At 40.8% G+C, this 25,503-nt stretch overlaps 3 protein-coding genes across 20 annotated transcripts in view; 1 reads left to right on the forward strand and 2 right to left on the reverse strand.

The window, feature by feature from the left end:
• Positions 1-6,755, forward strand: part of LOC110990965 (uncharacterized) — a 33,884-nt gene extending 27,129 nt beyond the window's left edge. For all 6 annotated transcript variants that reach the window (XM_022256054.2, XM_022256049.2, XM_022256059.2 and 3 more), the window contains one exon: positions 96-6,755. In XM_022256054.2, the coding sequence (XP_022111746.1) occupies positions 96-194 (99 nt within the window). In that variant the 3' untranslated portion in view covers positions 195-6,755. The remainder of the gene's footprint in view (positions 1-95) is intronic.
• On the reverse strand, positions 6,494-15,795 carry LOC110989636 (uncharacterized). Of its 5 annotated transcripts, none has more exons than XM_087134925.1 (7): positions 15,681-15,795; positions 14,301-14,491; positions 12,738-12,854; positions 11,400-11,634; positions 10,111-10,428; positions 9,035-9,236; positions 6,494-8,438 (listed from the first exon to the last, which is right to left on the reverse strand). In XM_087134925.1, the coding sequence occupies exons 4-7, from the start codon at positions 11,538-11,540 to the stop codon at positions 8,188-8,190; spliced, it is 912 nt and encodes a 303-aa protein (XP_086991051.1). In that variant the 5' UTR covers positions 11,541-11,634; positions 12,738-12,854; positions 14,301-14,491; positions 15,681-15,795; the 3' UTR covers positions 6,494-8,187. The 5 variants fall into 5 exon arrangements, with proteins under 5 accessions (XP_086991051.1, XP_022109866.2, XP_086991055.1 ...); XM_022254174.2 differs by having other exon boundaries at positions 12,704-12,854; XM_087134929.1 differs by having other exon boundaries at positions 11,400-11,675; positions 12,704-12,854.
• Positions 15,796-15,897: 102 nt separating this feature from the next.
• LOC110989640 (bcl-2-like protein 1) overlaps positions 15,898-25,503 on the reverse strand; it is a 46,455-nt gene continuing 36,849 nt past the window's right edge. For 8 of the 9 annotated variants that reach the window (XM_022254203.2, XM_022254196.2, XM_087134930.1 and 5 more), the window contains exon 5: positions 15,898-23,949. In XM_022254203.2, coding sequence (XP_022109895.1) covers positions 23,806-23,949 — 144 coding nt within the window. In that variant the 3' untranslated portion in view covers positions 15,898-23,805. The remainder of the gene's footprint in view (positions 23,950-25,503) is intronic. The other variant, XR_002599664.2, reaches the window with a different exon arrangement.

A 25,503-nucleotide genomic window follows, 5' to 3' on the forward strand; every position in this document is an offset into this window, starting at 1 on the left:
GTACTGTGATTGCATTCTTATTTTCCCTTTGGTAATCAAATTATCCCTATTTTTAAGATTGTTGTCTTTCTTTTCTGCACTTTTTTTTCTCACAGAGATGGCGCAATGCTGCCTTTGCTGTTTTGGTCGGTCTGGTGGTGATTCTGTACCTCATCATCTTTGCAGTGTTCCCCGGCGGCATCATGAATGTATAATGGCACCACAGTAAGAGTCCAGGAACCATACCTGGGATCAGGCATGCTAACTTTCAGATGCAGTTTACCTGTAGTGGAATTTCATACATGTACATGTAGACAGCAGGGTGCTGGTTGCTTCATGATAGTGTACTGGAACAAGTGGAAAGGAACTCCTTGGGCCGCGTGTTTGCACAAATGCTCACTGTACTTGAACAGGCTTGGTTAAATTTCTCCTCGTCCCAAGAGTCAAGTTTTTACTTCCATGTTTCCCCCTTTCAGTCCCTCTTTCTGGTATGCCTAAAGCTAAGAAATTAAGTTATGGAAAGGCTCCAAATAGTTGCCAGTAATGAAACATTTCTCAGCAAGAGGACTGTTCCTGGCTACAGCCATTACCAGTCGTGAAGCTCAGCTGTTGACAGGCTGTCCTAATAAATTGCTAACAAGGCCATTGATAAAAGTAATTTACCGTAGGGTGAGACGAATCGTTTGTAGATAACGATAACGGGATGTACATAGAACATGCATTTAGCCAGCGTATCGGGACTTTAGCTTCTGCGTAAGAGTTTTCTGAAGTTCAGCCCAGCATACACCGGAAGACGCCGATAGAAATACCTGACTATGTTTCCCGCTTCCTGCTCAAACTACATGTATGAGTACCTACAGGTGATACTGTATAGCGTACAGTAGGAATTACGTGTATTTGTTGAACAGGTTAAAGGGTTTACTTTCCATCTGGGAATTCTGTACATACTGGTAGCTAGCCCGTCACAGAGAACAGAGATTTAAGGTGTGACCAGCTTGCATGTAAATGTACTTGGCTTAGGCTGAAATTGACATCTGCCCCTATGGAAGCCATGGCGCAATTGGTTAGTGGCTATGGCCAGTTCTCATTGGTAAACATTGCCAGTGCATGGCATGTGAATGATACATGCGCGCTTGTAGCATGTCACATGATTAGTTCGCAACCAATAAAAATTGACTACTGTATCTATGACCATGGTATTTAGCAATCAAGATTGTAACATTTTGAAAGAAACTCTGTACATTGACACCCAATTTGTACATGTGACCGAGTCTACCACAAGCTCATCATAAGTGAAATTACTAGCATAATTCAGTCACTAGTAACTGGTGATGAACAATGTTAATTAATAACCACTTCACACTGGATGACCTGTAAATGCACAGGGATTTCCTGTGTCATAACATGAACAATCTTTAAACACGCTCTGGCCAATCCATATTTAGTACTGCCTGACATCTCTCCGATGTCTTAATGGTTTCATCATACTCGTGCATGCCCACTGATTAGAAGCTCCCTTTGCATGAGGGCTCAAGTTGCACATTAAGATTCCAGTTCCATGGTTCCATGTGCAGTGGGCGTGGTTGAAACTGAAGTGCCGTTAGACTTACAATCTTGATACTCATCCCGATGCTTGAATACTTGAACACACACAAAGGCTCACACGAGTCCATGGAGGTTTAACGTGTGGAGTCCTCGAGCAGCCGTGGGCTACAGTTGGGCATTGTACTGAAGTAAATACCGCTTAACAAAGTGATCCTGAAGTTTCAAAAAAGCAACGATGCAGTAAAAGCGTCGCAGAAATCTCAAACGAATGACCTTAGAGAGGCAGGACGTGTAAAGACCAACTTTGTAAAGGACGTTGGTTGGGGTATTTTGTTTTAAAAAGCCGGTATTTTCGGCAGAAAATTACATCCTGTCAGAGACACCAAATTCTTAGTGGAATAAACCCATCAGCAAGTGGTTAAGGGAATGCCTTGACACTTCATTTAGAGAAGCTTAGTACTCTTGTTATGATGGCTTGTGTTGGACTTAAGTGTATACAGGTTGAAAGTGTACATGCTTTTTTAAAAATATTTTTGTACCAAAAGTGAAATACATACATGTATGTACATGTACATTTAGTACAAGGGTTGTATCCGAATGTATGTTCATGCATGTGCTTAGATGTTAATGACAGCCACCTGTATTATACACAATTAACCATGTTTGCAATGTGTTTGCATTGGCCCATAGTACCATGTATATCTCATGTATAATAGTCAGGACACCAGATGATGGCAGCTGCCCGAATGTGGAAGGAATGTGTACATGTACCTGGTGCTTTACAGTTCACTGCTAAATAAGGCTGCGTCTGATATCAACTGGCTGTGGCTATAGGAGTACCGGTAGCACACATGTCTATAAGGAATGGCTAGATTTACTAGCCACTTCCATAGATGAGCATGATATTGCCGGTTGTTATAGCCAGGTAATTTGGGCTTGGCTTCTTATCTGTTGATGAAGAAGGTCATATGGTGCGCATGGACAGGCGTACAGGTACGGTACCCGTACATGTACCTTCTAGATATTCCAACTCTTCTTTGTATGCTTGTCTTTTTAAAGAGTTCATGTACCACATTATTGTAAGTATACCAAAAAAAACGAAGTTGGAATAAGTGTGGTTCACGGGATTGTCACACTTTTTCGCTTGAGGAATTACCGGGGACTGAGGGAACTTAGCTTCTTGTTTTATGTTCCATCGGTGTGCTGTATGTTTCCAATGATACAAGAAGACTGGAGTTGCCATGTCACAAGAGGGCGCTGATGCATGTGTATGGAGACTCACAAATCTAGAGTTAGTGGGAATTGGCCAATTTTTACACTAATTCAGCATGCAATACAGTCTTGTCTGCATGGATGCATGCACTGTCAAAGAGTCCACGATTAGTCCCTTTTAGTGCAGTTAGTTGAGGTGGTTTGGATAAAATTGTGTACACCCTTGTCAACTGTGTATTTCCCTACATGCAGAGTTAATTTGTTGTCGTGCATCTACATGTGTTATGTGAAAATCAGCACTCATGTATACATTGCCTGTTTTACAAACTGTCCACTAAGTTCCATGTAATATTTTCCACTGAAACATGTACACGTGCTTTGCAGAAAAAGGTCGTGGACTGTCTTCCCTAATGCTGCAACTTCTTTCAGTACTGCAGCCAACTGTGGGAGAAACTTGAGTTGGTTTGACCCCCTTAAAGTGACATCTCTTGTCTGTTGAAAGTTACAAAAAGGAAAGTATGAATTTTAACACTGGCACCACCCTCATCCCTCTTTGGTCTTGGATGAACTCTGGTATCACTGACAACAGGAGAAGAAATGAATTTGGTCGCTTTCTCTAATAGCACTGCAGAGATGACACCTGTTGACTGCAGTGTTGTGGCCGTAGACTTTTTTGACTGGCAATCTTGACAGCCGAGTATTGATTGAACTGATCAGGCATGTCAGGGGTGAGAAGTGTTGGAGAACATGGCCATGGGATGGTACATGTGAATGCAGGTGCAGGTAAACGCACAGCAGCAAGAGAGTATCAGCGTCAATTTGGTACATGTCTGGTCTAATATTCCCTTTGACGCCTTGTACAGTATATACACCTGTAATTACTGCCAACACGAATGTACATACACAGGTAGCTGTAACTATTTTCGTAGTTTGGAAATGATGGCTGTAAATAAGGGATCACTAATTGCAATTAATGATGTTTGATTTGAGCTTGCTTTGCCCTGTGTGGCTCCCAAACTGGACATTGAGAGCTTCTCTGTCAAAGGTATAAAGAAGAAATGTGGATTTGGGGTTAGATGTGAATCTGATTTGGATAACGGAGGCGAGTGTTTGCCACCCCTCTTGAAGTGTCATTTCAGATTTGTGTGTACACTACGAGTAGTGAAAGGGTCGAATCAATTTTTTCGTCTTTCTAATGTGTGTAACTTATGAATTCATTTCTTATTCAATATTTATGTGGTACTGATGGCAGTGATTTCTGTAGAACAGGTTTTCCTTTTTTTATAATGAGATGAATTTGTATGAAAGTATGTGTAATTCTTTAGCTTTCTCCATTTAGCTGGAAAATGGTGGGTAGATAAAAGACTGGTAAAATGTGTTTGTTTGGGGGAATCTTCTGTCAAAGTAAACCGACAAAAAAAAATTGGAAGGTAAAGTTTCCATCCTTGCAGTTTCAACTTGGTTGTTTTGTAATGCCTTTTCAGTTGTTCCTCAGTTTGCCCCAACAATACCAGCAAAACCCACACCAATTCAGAATCTGTGGATGGCAGTTGGGTTGGAGTGAGAGTCCCTGCAAAAAGTGTCAAGTTTTCCCCATGATTGACATGTACAATGTGTATACATTTCCAGTGTATTTCTGAACTGACCCAAGCTACACGTAGACACAAGGGAACATTTTATTGTACTAAACTACACATACAGGTTCTTGGGCTGGGTCCCTAATGGAGCCTGGATGCTTGACATCAAAATTCAACTTCAAAATCTGACATTTAACGAGCAGTGACAGGAACTTGTAGGGCAATTTTGTTGCTACATGTAGTGAGGTAAAATGAAAGAGGGTTTGAAAAAGCAATGAAACAGCAAAGAAAATGATGTTATTCAGATTGGTACGACTTTAATATCGCAGTCATGCACAATTTGGATGTACAGTATACATGTGATACATTCATTTACTTTTAATCTGCTGGTGATCTGAGAGGATGTTTCCTGTGTTAAGCAAATCCATGTGCATCTTGAAATGGGTATTGGTATCTTCCTCTCCGACTGCAGCAGGTGGCGAGATTGTATGAACAGCTTAAAACAGTACATGTATGTAATTCAACATGAGTTCAGAGTCTTGTAACGGTAAGTTGACGGTAGTGAATGCTGTCTGATGTAGCCTTACGGTTTTTCAAAACTAGATTTTGTTTCTCTTTTGGGGGCAAAGTCTGTGAGTGGAGATGTCTTGTTTTCCAGTTTGAGATTTCATTTTGGCTGGCATTGACAACATTTTCCAAGATGAAAGTCTTCCCTCATCTTTTAAACATAGCCATGACCAGAAGCAATCCATTTCATATTTCTGTTTGGCTTCTTGCAAGTTCTTATCTTGTCTCAACCTAGTCCATCAATCTACAGGTACATGCCGCCTAATTTACATGGACTTCAAGCTCTGTGTACATGTATAACCAAGCATTCACCTATTTACTGTACACGCACATGTGCGTTCCGTGGATACTATCAAGATCTCTTGGATGATAATACAAAGTCACACTTCCTCTATACCTACGCTTTATCTTTGTGTATCAGCTAAGTTTTGCATGAGAAAAAGTACTTGTTTACACGCAGGGAGGGTTAATTGTATAAGTGTAGTTAGGACAGCTCTGAAATGTGTCTTGTATATCAAGATGGCTGAATTTTTTATTCTGTAAATGGTATGATCATTTGCCCAGTGTGTAAATCATTGGTAAGCTTACATGTAAGCCAGCTGTTTAGGCAGTCACTGTACTGAATTTCATTTTGTGGAATTTGAAGGTCTGCCACAAATTGGCATGAGTGTCTGAGATGGGGCCACCTGTTGCCAGGGCTGAGGTGGTTGTGGGAGTGTTCTGTTAAAATTGGAGAGCTTGGAAAATCAAGGAGCTTTAGTGAAGCTACTCACACCTGATTGGCCGTCATAGTTCATCGTGTGCCTGACAGAAGGGCGTAAGCGCTTAGGCCCTTTTGCTGGGAAGCATGATCACTGCAAAAGAACTTTTCCCGGCAAAAGGACGCAGGTATGCAACTATTGTATTTTAATGAGATATGAAGATTTCTTGGCAAAAAATTTAAAAAATGCCCAAGTCCTTTAATAAGTTGTTCAAAGGTTGCTTTTTGTACAGCCCAGGTTTTGTAGTAAATTATATCCGTTTTTATTAAATAAAGAGGGTGTGTTTCTTATGCCCTTTTGCTGGGAACATTTTTTTCTGCTGTGATCATGCTTCCCGGCGAAAGGGCGTAAGTGCGCTTATGCCCTTCTGCTGGGCACCCGACGAGTTGAGAGTCGTGACTGGGTTCGAGTCGGCCAAATGTAATGTGGAAATTAACCAAACACAAGTAGATGAGTGAGCAAACTCCAAGGAACTGTGATCTGGTGACAAACAGACACACAGTTTTTATGATGCAAGACAGCTGTCCTGGATTTTCTAGAATGTTTTATCCATTAAGCCGACATTGCAGGGTGTTTAGTTCCATGTACATGTCTTTCAGATGAATGTTTTTACACTTGGGATCTAAGACAAGACACACGCAATGCCACCAGTCCAGTGGCCCATCAATTCTTGGTCTTACAGTTCTTGGCAGGTCTCCAGTCTAATTCCAACTTGGGTTGTCTTACAATCTCTGCCAATTAATTGGAAGTTAGCTTTCAGTTTCTCATAACCTGAAGTATGGAATTATGCCACTTGCTGAGTTAATTAAACTTAATTGATCTATTCTACAAATACATAATTTCACAAATACATAAATTTCAGTTTCTTTAATACATGTTCATGTTCAAATTCATGTTTATAATTTCAGTGTTGTCATTTTTGTTTTTTATACATTACAACTTGCTAGTAACACAGTATACCAATAATAGTGTACATGTATTAAAGGTTCTTTTGTATTTATAGGTGAGGCATGTACATTTGAAGTGGCAGGTTACCCCGTCACCATTTTGAGTTGTATTATTCCTTGAGTGTTTCTGTACGCAGAAAATAAAACATCAAGACAGTTCTATGGAATGGAAGTGTACATGGCTGGTTTTTGACTGGTAATCTATATGTACATGCAGATTATCTGATAGAGTAAATCTGACAGGGGACCATTGTGGATTGAACCCTGTCCAGCACCATGTGCTTAAAAATTGGAAGTTAGGTTGGAGCCCTGGAAGAGTATACAGATATAAAATACTTTTGAGGGTGGATTGTCAGGGTTTTATTTTTAGCTCCCTGAGGTATTGGAAGCTGACAAACTTGTCCCCAAGATGAAGCCAAGGAACTATAGTTGGTCAACTTCTAACACCAAGGGTGTACGTTGTAACTCTAAAGAGAGACAAGGGAAGAAGGCTTTGCCAATGAGGAGATTGACTTCAAAGGTCCAAAATGCCACAGTATTTAGATTAAGCCACCATAGTTTTCTTAGCGTTGAATTGTGGGATACTTTCCCAAAATAACCTGACTCTGTGGATTACTTACTCAGGCCAGGCTTGAGTAAGCATAAATATTCAAATCTTCAAATGAGACTCAAATCAAACATAATCACATTTTTATAAGAAATGTGACAAGTTGTTAAGTGTGTTGTAGATAAATGTGCTGTACAACTAGTCGATATTTCATGCATTCAAAAGGAAGTTTTAAAAAGTTTTCAGATTAAATTCCAGAGTAAATAAGCTGTGAAAAGAAGCAGTGTCTTTTCGGTCTTAAGCTACCTGTATGATCAGTAAAGAAAGTGTACATAATACAAGTGAGATACTGACTGTGAAGTCCCAAGTTACCCTATGGAGGCAAGACGCCTAGCGTCATTGACGATACAGTCCACAAATCCCTTTTTTCACCACTTACTGTTAATATCATCAGACTTGACAAAAGGTGGTGAAATCAGGGACCTGGTGACTATACTGTCATCGACGTTAGTCCCCTTCCAGTCGAGAGTTACATGTATTCATGTGTACCTGACAGGTCATGTTGCATTCACTGTCGGAGAAGTTTCAGGCCTGAACCAAACTCTTTAGATTGCGGTATAAATGACAACCAATGAACGCAAGGGCATGAATCAATACAGGGGAAAAAACACAAACAAGGGCGGCAAAGCTGTGGCTTTCCTCTTCAAACAAATTTTGCACATATCAATAAGAAATTGAAAACATTGGTGGTGGCAAATGCACTCTTGAGTTTGAACAAGTCCAGATGTGTATGCACCTGCTCTTAATTTTGGTCCAAGCTCAGAAATATTCTAGGGTAAGTCCTTGCAAAGGTTCTCTTTTGTCCGGTACGTAACGTTTTCCTCGAGAATACCGTTACGTCAAAGGCTAGTCGCATCAAACTGTCTTGTGGATATTCTCCATCCAGATGCCTGATAGCAGAATTAAACAACACCGACACCGTGGATATTTGAAGGTAAGGCTTCCATTGCGTATGGGACACAGCGCATGCCAAATCGCAGACTTGCCCCCCTTTACATCAACAGAGCTGCGTCCATGTAACAAACTTCCCGCTCGCCAAGCCTTCTGTGCCAAATGTAGCGATGATTGCGGCCAGTGAACGGCATCAGCGTGGGATTAATGCTCCGGGTGCGGACCTGACGCCGCCTTCGCTCACTTTGCTGGTCAGAGTTCATCCAGCTGAGGAGACAGGAACGTTTGAAGATGCAGCAGTACAGGAGAGGGATGTACACCCCAATTACAAGAAGAGACAGGAGGACCCGGCCTGCCATCAAGATGGGATTTAAAACAAAAGACAGTCAATCAAGAAGATAATATTGATGTTCAAATAGTTATTATTATTGCCGTTGGAACAACTCATTCATATTGTTAAGAAGTAATTCTCATGAATAAAGTACACCAATCTTGTAAAGAAACTAAAATAAAATGTGCCTGGACAAAAGCTACATCCTAACAGTTGGCTTTTAATAGTTTGAAGAACTTACTTGAAGAACTCCAAGTCTTTACTCTGTAGTAACTCTGAGTTCAAGTACTTTTTCCTTAATTCTCAAGTAGCCAACGAGATGTGACAATTAGGTGAGGGAGAGTATTCAGTTTTGAAAACATTCTCCCATCCTGCTATTTTCTTTGACAAATGCCATTCTTGTCATGTGACCATTGACAAAAGTAGTGCCATTCATTGGCTGTCAGTGCCAAATTCCCTATGCCCCGAACAGTGCTTTCTGATGTCAGATGCTATCCCTATGAGATCACACCAATGATTCCAGGCAAAAGATAAAACCTGAACCCAAGAAAATGATTCAACAAAAACCAAACAAATAAAAGGAACTTCTTGCGACAAAAAGCCAACTGTCAATTTACCCAGCATATTCCAACTGGTTCCCAATCCTGTCTCGTCTCCCTCCCACGCCTCACCCAGGGGGAAGCTCATGATAGCTACCATGACTGACAGCGGAATGAGCAACAACACGGTGTACACTAGCATCACACCCAGCTTCTGTAAGTACCGTATGGTAGAGGCTTGGCGACGGCCGGTGGAAGACTGATCCGTATCCTCAGAGGCCTGTTTTTGGGGGATGTGGAAGAGAGTTAAGTCAGGGGGGGAAAAAAGGACTCTTGCGAGAATGCTGCGACCAACTTCTTTCAGTGCATGTGTACACACCTCCTTTCACCTATATATGTGCCTACTTAATTCTGAGCCACTTAATTCTTCTGGTAGGTAAGATTCTATACACTGCAAAGTTACCAAGTTGAGTCATAAGGTCTGCTGTGTGCTAGCCGTCCTTGGTTGTGGCTCTGCTCAGTATTTGTTTGGAACATCAGGGGATCCCTGGGCTTGTGAGACACTTGGGAAGACATTTCACTTCATAGAATGCTTTCTCCTTTTAGTAAGCAGACTCGTATCAAATTGATAACGGAACAGAGATCCAACATGTATGATTTTCTGTGCCTAAACAATAGACATCCTTTCCTGGACAAAAGTGGCTTGAATCTGATGGTTTGCTAATGGACAAGTGGCCATTTTTTTATTATCTGAATTTGGAAGCAGGCATGGCGTACGAAAGCCAGAGGATAAGAAATTTGGTAAGTCAAGTTGGCATCGTGGATCTTTCCTTGTCTTTCACCACATCGGCCCGGGTCCAAACTTCAGTCCCAATCTCATTCCTTGGGTTTTACCCAAACTATTCTTCTGCGGTTTTCCTCCCACCTCTAAAACTGTAAATGTTTTTCATCGTTTCCTCACTACAGGTTTCTTCAGGCTTACGAGCTATAGTGCCCAGGGTATTTTTGAGCAATCCGTGCATTTCATGACAAGACATGCTTATAATAACAAATTACAAACTGTTATCGCATATTTGTCATTGCATATTTAAGGAAAAGTTTCAGGAGTCAGAATGCTGATCTCTTAAGTTCTTTAAGAGCCATAAAACTCTTACCGCTAGCATTCTCAGCTCATTTGGAATCTCGAACGGTGAGAGGCAGAGCTCACAGACGGCCGACCCAGAACACGCCTGCCACCTTCGCAGGCACATCAGATGCACCCAGGCTGCTGTACCAGAGCATAAGCAGGGTCTGATGAGGGGATCGTGGGGGGCTTCAGGCCCCAAAGAGCAGCAGCGGGAAATTAGGGGTACAGCCGATGGCAGGGATGTGTGCTGCTGCTGTTGGTCGCTCTCGAAGCAAATGCGGCAGAGTGGAAGGGTAGACATCCTTCTTGGAGCCATGCCTTTCTTTGGCATCACAACTGTACATGTCTGTACACAGAGAGAGGGTAAACGTATGGTAAACGAGTATTCATTAAAAACTCCATTGCCACGGGTATTGCCAGGGTTTTTTTTCCATGCGTTTACAGTAGAAGTCAGTTACAAAATATTTTCAAACAAACTGGTGACTTCAATCCCTTTCCCTTTTTCTTTTCATTTTTTGGGTGGTAGAGGAAGGCAATATGCCCCCGGTTCCCCCTCGTGACACCCATGACTATTACTCAACTCGGCCTGACTCATCAATGCTTGCATTAATTAAGGCACTCAATCTCCCCAATTACTGCCAGGAAATGCATGCACAAATTTTGGACAAGTCCAAATGTCAAAAACCCATCACTTGGTGCACTGGGGGATACGTCTTCCTGTGAAGTGGTTAAATCATACATACATATCCTGTGCAGGAATAAATTTATGACCTGTTTCCTCCATGAACGTTAATCAACATGAAAAAAGAACAAAGGACCAAAACCCACAACTGCGTGCCTCTCTACAATTTTGGATTAATGAAGTGGTGTTTCCATGACACAAATCGTTACTTTATCAATCCTGCTAGGGTATGTGATTTCCTCCAGTTTTACAAGGATATTGAGAGCAATATCGATGACTCCTGTCTGGTCATAATTACCATGAAAATATGAGGTAAAAAGTACTCAAAGGCATCAGCAGACTACTATCTAGTGGGGTACATTTGCAAGGTGTGACTTTACCACACTGCCAATATTCCCCACAAAAGCCCTTTTTTACCCCAATGGTTTGTAACAAATACTTTCCCCCTATAAGTGCATGGGGGCATTTAAAAGATGAAAATTACAAGATGCTCTCAAAAACTCCCCCCTTCCAATTTTATAGAGGTCAGCTAGGCGACCAGTGAGAAAACCTTGTCTATACCCGCAAAGTGTGGCCCTTTCTCACCTTCCCACCAACGCAAATCAAAAAGACTTCGCTATGCCATTGCCACCAACCTTTCCAGTGCTAGCATCCATGATCCTGACTTCAGACTCCATCTCCAGGGCAACTCTTTCATCGTTGACCTCTGGCCTAGGCTCCTCGCACACCTGAGCACTAAACTGCTCGCCAATTGGGCTCAACTTAGCAGTCATCATGTTGTAACTGCCCTCCAGTTATTTAACATATGCAATTCCAAAAATATGGATGACTCTCGATGACTGGCTCAGTATACAAGTTGAAATCTGTTGCCTGGATCATTGAAAAAATCAAAGATATGCATTTCTCAGCTCCTGCATTTATTTGAATAAAAAAAAAACAGACAAAATAGAACAATATGCGATCAAATGTTCAAAATGGTATCTCAGAATACCAAACCAATCTAGCAGAAATCTGCACCCTATATGCAATGAAAAATTAGGAGCCAATTCTAAGTGCAAATTAACTTCACAAGGAAATTGAAGGATTCCTGTTCCCTGAGATGACTGTTTTCAAGAATCCATTGTAAGTTGTTGCTTTTAACGACAGTGAGCTAAGTTGGATATCAGGTAACACTTCCCATCACACTCTTATTAAGGTACATGTACATTTCAAAGCCAAGTTGTACTCAACATCTCTCTTTGAATTTCATGTACTGAAACAGTAACAGAATGCTCCCAATATTTCAAATACCTTTTTTTTCTGGCATTTGAGAGTTTTGACAGTAATTGAGACCATCTCTACCCAGGCATGTCGAATGATGAACAGTGCACTCTAGTTTCAACACGGTTGCAGTTACAGCGATCAAGCAAATTAACTTGTTCTGACAAAAAAGGCTAGATAAATAGAGAGACGTGAATTCAGAGGCCCAAGACTCGAGCATTTGCTCTTTATATTCGTCAGTTAAAAGATCATTACGGCAATAATGTCCTTTGGGAAAATACTCAAGGGCCTTACTCTGAGCATGAAAGAAATATTTTATTAACAGACACTATTTGTTTGACGAATATTCATAAAAGTAGTTTTTAGGGGCTAACATAATCAAACTTCAACAAGTTTTTCTCACTCCAATTAATGTTCAAAACAATATTTTTCAATAAACGCCTTTCAGTGCAGTTTTTCGATAAGGGTATTTGAACACCGACACTGTATTGGTATTTTGTCAGAATACGTTGTCCACTGCAATTTTAACTGTAACTGCATGCATGCTGTATAGACAAAATGCCAACAAGCGTATAACATTCACCGTAAGATATGATAAACAGGAAAGTGATCAGCTGCAACAAATGCAAAATAAATGCTAAATACATTCAAACAAAAGCTATCCATGTCATATACTTACATGTATTCTGCATGGCTGCTATGCTTGTACTCACCTCCAATCTAGAAAACCGATGGAAAATTGAGAGCAGTTTGTCGTTGACCAGCTGTCAACTTCCCATCTGGCAGAGTTATTTCTCTCTTTCAGAGATGTTTCCAATTTAAGCACAAACCTGACAATCAACATCAGTGATAACCTTTCAAAGTCAATTGCAGGACTGCAAATGGATACAAGCTAATTATCTACATCCTAGTGACTTTTGCTCAAATGAATGTCTCTTCCAAATGAGTACACATTGACTGCATTTCCTTACTGTGAACTCTAAGCTCAACTGTCTGCTGCATATATGCCTGCCCGAGTGGAACAGATACGCATTTGATAACAAAACACATAAGGTATATTTATGGTCTTCAGTAGTGGTAAAAGAACAACTGACATTTTGTCTTGCAACAGTAAAGAACAAGGAAATGGCAGACATTTTTATCAATCAATCAAAAAATAAACAGACCAGAAGATATCAACTTTGATGGCTCCTATAACATGGAATCATTCTTTTTACCAGCAATGATACTATAATGAAGGAGAGCTCAAAGGAAAAAGTCCAACCCTAAAGCAAATAAATTACCTATCTCACAGTGAGCTGCGACAACGACTCTAAACAGGAATTTTTAATTGGATCTAGGATCAATATTTGTTTGATGTGTGATCCATTTGTTAAAATCAGCCTAAATTTGTCAGGTCATTACCATTTTCTCTGGCTCTGAATAAAACCAAGAAAGATATATGAGGGGTGCAAATTACAAAATAGAAGAGCATAATAGCATTGCATTGTACCCAGTAGTAGGCCAACAGTACTGTGAATAAATGGAATTCAAACAGTTACATAAAATTGAATCAAAATGGTACGGAAACATCCCTGAAACTGACATGATGACACGAAACATATACCATTCAGAACTTTTCGTTTTTTGTCATACTGAAATATTTGCATTAATGCAACCTTTTGGGGGACCTGGAACCATTCGCTACATACCAGCAATCAAAGCTTACCCTTTCATAACCCAAAAATATCCATTGCCAACCCACAAATGCCATCTGTGATGATTGTCACAGCTAGAGCGAACAAGAATAAGTGAAAATGAAGTTGTAATATCAATGGTTGGTTATTCCTTGAATCAGGGGTCCAAAGCGTGACATTTTCATGTCCTTGTTACATCTGCCCTTTATTATTTGACACGGAAATATCACCACAATTGATTTCAAACTATCACTATTTGTTTGGCAGGTAATTTGCATCAATTCATCACCTCTTGGAAATTAGAAAAGGTGTTCTGAACTTACAAAATCATATGTCAGATGTGACAGGGACACAAAAAAGATGGACCCCTGATTTATGGAATTACCCAGTTACGTCTGTGGATCTGTCATCGGAAGTGGAATTGATACTAGTTGCTTAAGTTAACTTTGCCTACAAACATTGTTGCGGTTGACACTGACATGAAATCAACAGTGCAAACACCAACACAAAATCATCTGTATGCTTTGTTCTACAAGTCAATATCCTAACCAAAATATGCAAAAGCACATGAGAAGTTGGCAAGAATCCAAATACACTTACCAATTTCTGAGGCAACTTCAACTTCCAGAGGTATTGTTATTCCCATTCCCCCCTCCAATAGAGTAGAACTTCAGTGGGAAACTTCAAACTATTCAATTTTCCAACTTCCATTTTGTGGATAAGTTTTAAAGCTCCTTCACATGGGAGTTCCTTCACGCACTACCCTGAAGTTGTTTTCCAGGCTCAAAATCCTTTGGGAGAGAACACAATAGGCTTTGCAAACCGTGTCATGTTTCCACAAGTCGTGTTGACATTTCCGAGGTTATCAGTCTCTTTTCTCTTCCAAGTCAAGTAACAAGTAGTTTTCTCCATGCACGTTGTCCCAATTTTTTTTTCAAGTCTATTTGAAATTCTCAACCTTTATTAATGGTGAGACCTATGGACGCTTTGCAAAGTAAGTCCGACCTCAGTGACTTATCTTTCTCAAGTTTGTCCACAATAGGCATGAGTAAACTGAATCCAATTTTGCTTTTTACACTCTGCAAAGAATACAGAATAATTTTCCCTTGTATTTATTTCAATACTTGTACTTGGTAATGTCAACGAGCTAAATTTGTGACCTGTTCTTAGAAAATAAGTCACCAGAGCCCCTTTTGAGTTACAGGAATTTTAAACCCCTAATTGGGTGTATGGTACGTACAGCCATGTTCAAATCAGAGGATTGAGGACAACTGGGGTTCTTAAAGAGTCTTGTACTGTGGAAATCGGTAGGAATCTTCAATATTTTCAACCACGATAATGTCAAATTTCATTGAGATGCCGAAAAGAGTAACACATTCAACCAAAGAGCTTAATTTGCTCCCTCTTTCTAATGCAACTGAAGCAGATTTTCTGGGGAAAAAATGGCTACTTTTCACAGAATGGATCCCATTTGTACAAGTCTCCAGTTATTTTCTTCCAAATACCGTCATTTTGTTTCCAAGCCAAGTCTTCAGTAGGCTTAAGACTGGCTGCTTCTGCCTAATAAATGACAAATTATTTCAACACTTTGTACAATGTAGCCTAGTCCCTCACAAAACTATTGCTCACCCTGTCACTTATGAAAGGTCTTGCGAAAGAATTTGTGAAAGGATTTGTGATGCACTGAACATTCACTCTTAAAACTTTGAATGTATGCAGTGACATCTTTGTTCTGTAGAGAAGCCTGATAATTTATATCTTCTCTGAACTAGCTCCATGATCAGCCATCAATGTTAGCAGAGAAAGACCATGCAAGCCCCATCTCCAGCTGATCGACATACAAATTTGTCAGTTTTTGGCCGGTCAGTCCTTTTTTTTCCATCAGGCAATTTTCCGGCCACCAAATTGACGCTGACCAAAAAAAACCCTTACAAGTCAGACATTTTGCTAGAATTTCTGTTTTTTCCTGCTGTGCCTTACCAGAGCATAGTTACATCTGATGGGCTGTACATTCAGTAGACAAACAACACCGTCAGTATCACAGTCTTTCAACATGAGATTTTCTGTATTTCCGTCTACTGCCAGATGGTGCTCCATGACCAACTATTTAAAGATGTCACCTTACTAGTTTAATTGAAACAAGGAGGTGACAAAGAAAAGACATGCATTTACAAATAATGACAGGTGTACCAGTATGTTCCTGTTTTTCTCTCTCTTGTTGTTTTAATCAGACAGCACACTAATTTATGCTTATCAACCGACATACGAAGTACCGGGGAATCCTTGCTTTTCCACACTACGCCATTGGACAGAGCGTGGCCCAGACAGCGACACTGTAAGCCCAACCACATAAATTTACATATCATTTACATAGAGTGCGGCCTTGCTATTGGACAACACTGAAATAGGGCACATCAGTTTTGGTCGTGTCAGCACGCACCATGGGGTTTAATGGTAAGCTAAGCTATCAAACAGAAAATCTGAAACCAAAAATCACCACTGTTTTCACAGAAACAGCCTTCTAGAAATAAATTAAACTAGATGCATGAAAGTACAGTATCTTTATATACATGTACAAGGCCCTGGTGTAAACGCACTATTAACTACAGAGGTAATTTGACTTTTCAAAACTATTTCATAACGTTTTCTTTATTAGTACACGTAGAAAATATTCCTCTTTTGGCCCAAAACTGGTAACAGTAAAATGAAGTTGTTCCACTGTTTCTGCTGTCTGGGAAGCAATAACTAGCACATATGCAAGATTGTGCAAATTTAAGAGGGCCAACTTATGAGGCAGAACAGCTTTTAACGAGAAACTGCCTTTATCTTAAATTGCTTCATGGTGCTACATAATATTTATAATGGAATAATAGACCATTTAACAAAAACATGCTTGATTGCTTGTACAATGAAAGTTATTAATTAGGCAATTTTACACGTTAACAGGTGTTACATGTACGGTATATGCATATAATACAGTAAAATGACTGTCAATGGATGAATTACAAAGTGCGTTGAAACATAAATCTGGACTCTATATTCACTTGTTCATCACCAACCCTGGAATTATTGCCCGACCCCCCTTCCCTGTCCAGCTTTGCTCCACCCACGCTCAAGTCAAATCAAGGTTTAAATTGTACTGCAAACAGATGACTGGAACTTCCACAACGCTGCAAACAAACACTTAGAACGGGCATAACAACAAAACACAGCAACTCACAAGGACTCATGAATAATGCATGACAGCACGTAATGCAGCTCACAAAATCATAAATGCAAAGACTACACATTTTTATACACTTATAAAACGTAGTATTGTTCACTTAAGAAAACCACAGCGCACCTTGACTCTATCTTACTGTTTGAGATGTCCAACTGCACAGTTGCACTGAAACCACAATTGAAGTTGTGCAGTCGGACTGGATTAAGGTGGGCTGAGCCACGCCCGCCCATTTTTCTGGCAATGCCTATCCGCTTTTCAAGACAGTGAGGTGTGCCCCCAAACATGTCTGTAATGGCATGCCGTAACATGGTAATCAAAATACAAACACAGCATTTCCGATGACAGGCATCGGAAAGTTGGAAATCTCTTTGCCAGTTTCCAAGCCTGAAAGTTCCCCACTGACCAAGACAAATGCAAACCACTCCATTTTTTTTTAAATGTTTCTCTTTACACATTGAAATAACAGATGAACTCACTCCATGAGGACTATTTACACTCTTTTCACTCCTCTTGAGTTGAAGTACGGTACTCACAATGGAATGCCAGCTCATCCACTTCTCCGCTCATCAAAGTAAACTACAACAGAATGGTTTCTTTGACAGAAACCCATTTCAGTGAAATTGGGAACTCATTTTACAGATATAATTTTATTTGAGAAACAAACTGGCAGTGTTGCATTCCATTATGCTTTTTCATGGCTACAAACTAAGTGCAAAGATGCCTATACTTGGTTCAAGCAACAAACGTCTTTATGGCTTTATTCAAAATCACTTTTCTCTTTGCCTGAAACTACGCTGCAAGTTGAGTAAAGCCAGACGTACGGGAAACTACAAGAAAACATTCTCTCCTACCTAAACCTGTGAAAGCATACCTCATATTCAAGCACTGCTCAAGCAGGAAGATTTTCTTTTTTGGGGGGGTGGGAGTACAACAATGACGCATGGAAAGTGAAATGACTTTCTTTTTTTAGACTGGTCACCTATTTTTGCTAGGCTTTTTCCCTCCTGCTTTAACATGCAGCTAAATCCAACCTGGCTCCACGTTCCATATGGGCCAAATGGAAATACACAGCTGCTAATTACTAATTGGGTATTCCAGTCTGGAAGTTACGTTCCCCTCTTGAAGGCTAATGACACTTAGATCTCCATTCAATGCCTCCCAACCTAGGCCAATGTCAAGAGGCTGCTGAGTAGACAATGCTACTTGGGCAAACCAACACGCTGAACCGTAGTCAGCGGAGAACCAGTAACGTGCAATATGCATGGCATTTTGGCGGTCACCCGTCTCGGCCAGGCAAGTATTTTTAGCACTTAGCAACTGTCTGCACCAAGCAGCTCCATGATTTTAATGGGCCAATGCACCGGTGGTGACATCACACTGTTTACACGTACACTTTCCTGCAGAGGCAGTGGGGTCCCATGGTCACGGACCCACAATGGCCGTAATCGGCACACAGTACTCACTGAAGCCACCTGTGGCCATCCCTACCATGCCAAATACAAAGCTTTTACACAAGCTGGCTTGCCATTGTTAACTCCTAATTTGTTCTTCATATCAATAGTAACAGTGGCAAGCGAGGCAACCATCACCTTTGCATTCGGCACAGTAAAATGGCTGCTGGTGGCTTCATTTGGCACAAAAGTATTGTGGGTCCAGATTTTTTTTACATATGTCCATGCCCAAGGTCCTCTGAGCACCATAGGAGAGCATACACATGAACAAAGTGTGACATCATCAGTACAGTAGAGAATAAGACAAAGAAAACCTTGGAATATAAGTTGTCGGGACAAGCTGATGGTTCACGTGGGCTGTTAACCAGTTCAATAATCTCTCAGTGCCAGTGTGCACAAGGGAGCATTCCGTTCGTAAGCTTTTTTTCCTCATTTTACCCAATGGCTTTAGTACATACAATCCACAGCTCATGTATCCCAATGGTACCGTAGAACCACGCATGATGCAATAACTGAGTCTAGGAACTAGACTTTAACTTAAATAACCCTTGGCCACAATAACTACCAGTGATATATTTCCCAGGCCATTTCTGAAAACGTGGCTTTGTCCCTGGTCCTGGCTTCATCTCAAACTCTCTAACAATTCTGAAGCCTATTACAGGCAAGTCAAATAAAGCATATAGGCTGTAACCTTTGAGCTCCTATTGTAAACGCTGAACCTAGATGTGTCTGACATCTCCTGTTGATAATACATTGTGAGGTCAGATCCTGAAGCCAACACAATGCCATGACTTCAAAATGGCCCAAAATCTTGGGTAGATGCATGTACCTGAAAGTGATATAACAAATTGCTTCCATCCATGTTAGTTCAATTTTAAGCGACAAAAACGACTTCATAAATTTCTCAGAAACTACGACTTTTTCATAAGGAAGAGCTTACAAATTATTTCCATTTTTCTGTCAACACATTCCCTTGAAAGTTCTTTGAAAAATCTTCCTGGCAACTTACTGGGGACAAAGTTTTCCAACTAATGATTAAAAACAAACCTGAACAAAGCAAAACATGAATGAATCACAGCTTGGAGTGAATTAATGGTGTAACGCCCCTCAAGTACTTTTGTTTCACAACTAGATTGCCAAAAATTTCAAGCGACAGTTCAAAAACTGAGGTCTGCAAGTCTGACCACAAAAATAGCAAGCGATTTACTAGATCAGAAATAAACAACTTTTTAAAAATACTGAAGGTTCACAGTAAAAAGGGTAACTCATAAAAGCTATATATTATATACTTTTTTTATATATACAAAATAATTGGCTGCTGCTATCGGCAAAATATTTTACACACTGGGCCAACGAGCAAAAGGTAGCATGGCTTGAAAGTCTGCCACAACCTTTCTTTCTACATAAAGTGCATGGTATTGATTCACAGCAAAGTTGTACTGTGCAACAGGTTTTGTTTGTTTGTTTGTTTGTTTGTTTTGTTTTGTCCATGTACCTTATGAGAGAGTATGAGGCAATCTTCTGTCGCAATGCGTAACAAGAAGTGAAGTCAGGGTGCCAGTCACAATGTGCATCTAATTTCAAATATATCCCCAGCAAGAAATGAGACCGAGGGGTACCCCCCCCAACATGTCCAATCCCTATACACATTCAAGACTATTGTTACTTAACACATCCCCCCAAGATGTCTGAAAGGAATTCCCCAGATTCCTGCGAGACAATGACCAGCACAAAGCAGGGGGGTTCTCTCCGTCTCATACCTTGCTGCATATGTTCAAATAAGTGAAGTATAAGGGACTGGAGCTTTGACCATCCTGTCTGTACTGGAATACACTGACAAGACTGGGCACCAGCCGCAACTCCATGATTCACAGGTTTGTGCAAATGTAAACTGCATCCAAACTGAGTATTTATGGCTATGGATTCATACTTAGCCACCGACACACTGTGGTGAATAGCCAGAGCCAAAACCACCAATGTTGGTTTTGGTCACAGCCTGATGGCGACCCTTCCTTGGAATGGATTTACAATATCATAGGCTGCATCCAAATCTGTTGTCTAGAGCTAAGTCTAGGTCTTCACTCCATTGGAAACAAGCATGCGCAGACAGACCTAGCCGTAGCAGTGAAAGCTCATTTCCGAAAGGGCCATAGACTGCAACCAGGTACCACAGTCAGATCCTTTTATGAGCCCAGCAAATACATACTGAAATAAGGGATAAGACAGTAGGAACTAAGACTTTCTACAGACCACTTGCTCCGAGTACTCCAATAACAATTCCAGGTTGTGCATCAACAAATACAAATTTGACTGTAGTTAAATCAGAAACACTACCGACACAGCCTTGGTGCATCTAGTGGTGTCCATAATCAGTCCATGCAAGTCCATCACAAACCAGCCAGTCTCAAAGCCAAGTCCTACATGTACAATGTATTCCAATGAACTGGAGCAGTGTTTTCTTGTTGCTGTTCAAAGAACTTGTGAAAGAACTTGTGATGGACTGACTGAAACACTGCTTAAATTTGCACCAAAATTACTCCTTGAACTCAGAAAAGGACTTGATTCCCACACTGACATGGATTGATTTAACAATCCGCCTTGAGCAGAAGCACCCCCTCATCGGTTGACAACAGCCATGTTGGTGGGGAATGTCATTTGTCAGTAGCAACACGACAGTAATGCATGCATTATATAGTCCTTTGTGAACCAGCGAAGTACAGTTCCTACCAAAGGAGCCTGTGTTTCTAGGAAAATTGCGCCCTCTCTTGGCCCAGCTAAGGGCAGATACCACAGACTGGGTTAACACTAACAAAGACCTGGACAAGAATGTCATGGGTTGGGCCCAGCATCACCACAAAACCGGGACAACAATACCGGTATCATGGGCTGGAACAAGAATGCCATAGCCTTGATAGGTACCACCATAACTTGGAATAACCATACCATAGACAGGATTAACACTACCACAGTCTATACCAATGGGAACAGACTTCAGGCCATGCTCATCAGATCAGATATGGAAACCTTGCTCTGCAAAGTGTAGTAGGCACAGTCTGAGAGGAAAATATGTACATGTAAATGCAATCCTCACAGATAAGAGGGAAAAGAATGCCTTCAGTGGATTCATTCGTCTTTTAAGTTGTTTCTTGTTTCTCTTTCTCTCTCATTAAACTCTGAGAATTAACTTCACCCATGATTGCAACATTGCACGAGTGTTTCCAGCGTGAAGTTGAAGCATATGAGGTAATTTATCTGACTTCAAAAACAACATATTCCTGTAATGTTTGCAAGCCACAACCTGCTAACCACTTACTTTACAAGAAGTAACAGATTCTGCTGAGAAGTTTAATCAATCTTAGAATGATGTTGCTCACTCTTGAAGATGACCAGTGCTTTGTACATTCCTATCAATAACTGTGGCAATGTAGTTTTTGTCGCCTAATTAAGTTAGAGAAAGAAGTTTTTATGAACAATGAACATGCCCCTCATGATGGAAAACATGGCAACACTTTTCTGGAATGCACAGGTGACTAGCTGTGAACAAATGCAACCATACCACTGCACAGATGAGCTGCAAAGGCATTTAGACCTTGCCTGCCAAAAGCCTGTACCCATTTTTAAAATTCGTTTCCCTTGTATCTAAGCAACTGCAATTGTAAGACGCCTGGATACTTTAACCCTAACCATCCTGAATCAAACAAGTACATGCATGATTTCAATGGTCCCCTCCGGGGTTTGATGTAACAGTATCGAGTGACTGATGGCACCATGAAATGAAATAAAACCGACGCTTTGACTAAAATTTAACTTCAATTTTTTTTTTAACTTAAAATTATGAAGTGTTCATAGACAAAGCTCTCACCAGGGCCCAATTCATGGCGCTGCTTACCACAGAATTCGGCACTTACGATCTCCATTCTGTGCTAACAAGGCTAGCAGAAAAATTCTGTGCTATCCCTTTGAGCACAGAATCCTTACTTACGGGATGTGCGCAGGCAAACAAGCTGAAATTCCTCACTAACCCATGAAACATGTTCGCTGTAAGCACAGAAGTTGAGAACTTTCTGCTGCGCTAAGCGCCAATATTTCGCTAGCGGTAAGCAGTGCCATGAAATTGGGCCCAGAATTGATGCTCAGCAGAAAAATGTAACGCTAAACGTCAAGAGGAAAAAAAAACAAACGGGTTCCCCGTTTCTGGCACCTACAATTTAGTTACAATACAGTCCAATGTTGTTTTTATATCAACCTGTTTATATATGAGACTTTCTTTTGAAATGTTGATTTTCTTTCAATGTTTCTTCAGGTTTCAGACTTCCCAAAGCGGCACATTCAAGCAAAAAAAAGCCGGCACAAGGGATATTTGATGTGAGGGGAGGAGCTTTTTGTGCAAAACAATAGCACTGTGTTCATACAACACCTGAAAATTGTAACATAAATATCTAAGTATTAGAAAAAGTGGTTCAATGATAGTAATTCAACACCTATTGGACTTTGCCTAACTCCCACAACATGCAAGAGAAGGTGAAGACAAGGTGATGTCTGAAAGTGAAATACGAAACTTCCCGAACTTCCTGCACAATTATTCTCCCCGACGCAGAAATTGGTCGGACACCAGAAAGAACACTGTCTCTCCAATGAGATGAAAGCGATATCAATCTGTGCAGACATGCACATGATTCTCTGGACAGAGTGTGTGGGTGTGGTGAATTGACAAAAGAACCACTTTTTTTTTTGCCCCGCACAGCTGTAACGAACAGACCTACCATTCAGCCTTCATGGGGGGAACCTGAAATCAGATCCTTGTCAACATGTCATGTTTCCAAAGGAATTGGGAAATGCTATTGAAGGGGAGGCTTGAATAGTGGCCCGGATTTCACAAAAGGCTTGACAGCAGACTGGACATACACGGCATATTTTTACACTCAATTCAGCTGCAGGGTGGCAATAAACAATTTAAACTTTTTTTTCCTACATTGTTGATCTGTCCTCTTGACAGATATTCAAAGTCACTCCATGATACCCCCTGAATGACTGAATGAGAGTCCTATCTTTTCCGCTTGCAATTTTGAAATCTTTTTTTTAATTTCCTTCCTCAACTTTTTGATGAAACTCAATGTTGATGAATGTGATCTTCCCAGCTCTAACAAACCCTACATAATGACATAAAGTACCGTATTTACACTCTTTACAATGTGCTGGGGGAGGGAGAAAGGTATAAGAATACAGCTTTCTTCTGCACTCTGTCCCGTTTGCGGCAAGACGCATTCGGATGACGATTCTTCCAGTTTGGCAACGGAACACTAGGCTGAGGGTATCCCCACCCGGAAGTGGAGGTATCAACAGCCGCCCACGACAACTTTTCTTCAGTTCCTCTTGTCCATCAGCGTGAGGCAATCGGGCAAAGTGTCTTTAAATTTGTGGCCAGCCAGTCTCACCGCCGAAAAAACATGGCAAGTCCTGCCACAAGCCCGACGCCTACAGCACCGTACGTTAACGCTGTGCCGATGACATTGCTCAAGAGTTCGTCTTCCATTGCCCTTACTCGATTCTTGTCAAAGAACTCCAGAAAGCCGTTCTGAAAAAACATGCAGACAAAAATAGCTTTTAGTTTACCAGCACATATTTCTGGCAACCTCTTTCCTCTTCAAGTTCCTCTTAAGTTGATGTCATTATTACACATTAACAGGATTGAAGCAAATTTACCTTCAAGCAAACTTGAATCCTCAATCCTGATTGGTCAATCCATAGCAACAAACAGTGTGGGACATAACTGTTTTGCAGTCCGTACTGCACCCTGTGTGTTGTTCAGACACAGCCTATTGCACTATTTTGCTTAAGCAAAACTCACAGCTACAAAATCTACCGTACTTCAAAAGTGGTGCGTTTACATTGCATACTGCTCATCACAATGACTTATGAGCAGAATTGTGGTGCACGTGGAATCCTTGTCTATGTTACTTTTTTTTATGTGCGCACATTTAGTACATTTGATTTTATTATTTAATATCTTTTTTGTGTACAGCATATATATGCATCAAATTTGCTTGACGATATATTCCTTATCATGCTCGCCCTAACGCGACAACTGAAATAAAAATGTAAATTTATGTAACCTTCAAGAAAAGTCCATGTACTGGTACAAGCTGGATGGAATTCCGTAAGGGTATCAAATTTGAAAATTCATATCTTTTCTGAAGACAATGGCTCCCAGAGCCATGTTTCGAAGACGGAACCCTATTTTTTCTGACGTTGGTTGCAATGATCTGCCAACCTTTCTTTTAAATCTCCATTTGCATGGACCTCCAACAACGTGTTTCCATACAAATTTTGCCTGTAGCAATGACCAGTTTTATCAGAGTGACAGCACTGAGAAAGCAGCTATTGTTGAAGATTCCAACTACAACTTGCCGACTACTGGTATCAAACAGTTGGACACCAACAAAAAACACCAGACAACAGAGGTTACCCATGTATGGCTTTGGAACATGAATCTTCAGCGACATTCTGAAAGGATGTATGCAGTATGAATGCAGACAGCAGCATGCGGACCACCGCATCACACAGCTTAAATTCAAACCAAAAATGTGTCTACTGCTACTTCCAACACTATTAAATAAAATTTGTAAGAGAAAAGACCACTTCACAACTGAAATGTACATGTACCTCCTCTGTTCATGCAGCATCCTCACAAAAGAATGACAGTTCATACAACTTCACTGTCTTCAAACATAATCCCTTGCCAAAACAAGCGAACAACATTAACAAAATATAGCTCAAAGCATAACCAAAGAGGGACCAGCACACCAGCAAGTTGGACATTCAACATGCTGCGGTATTCAGCTTTGAATACTGCTGCGCTTCCGACGATCAGTAGGAGATATGTACCAGTCTACAGGCACATGTGCTCCAGGTACGCTGCCTGCACATACGCTACCTGTGACTACTTGAATGCTACAAGCATTGGTACCAGTATCGTTATTGCTCCACAGCTGGGAGGACCCAAAACATTGTGTGGACGCACCACTGGTCACCACAGTTCAGTTTTCCAAAACAAAAGAAAACTCAAACAATGCGGTGCCAACTACGACAAGTGTGTAGAGTGAGGTGTGTAAAGGGTACAAGTACAGGA

Source organism: Acanthaster planci, linkage group LG03 (genome assembly GCF_054643075.1).
Source record: "Acanthaster planci isolate LZ-2023a linkage group LG03, COTS_SCS, whole genome shotgun sequence".
Lineage (NCBI taxonomy): Eukaryota > Metazoa > Echinodermata > Asteroidea > Valvatida > Acanthasteridae > Acanthaster > Acanthaster planci.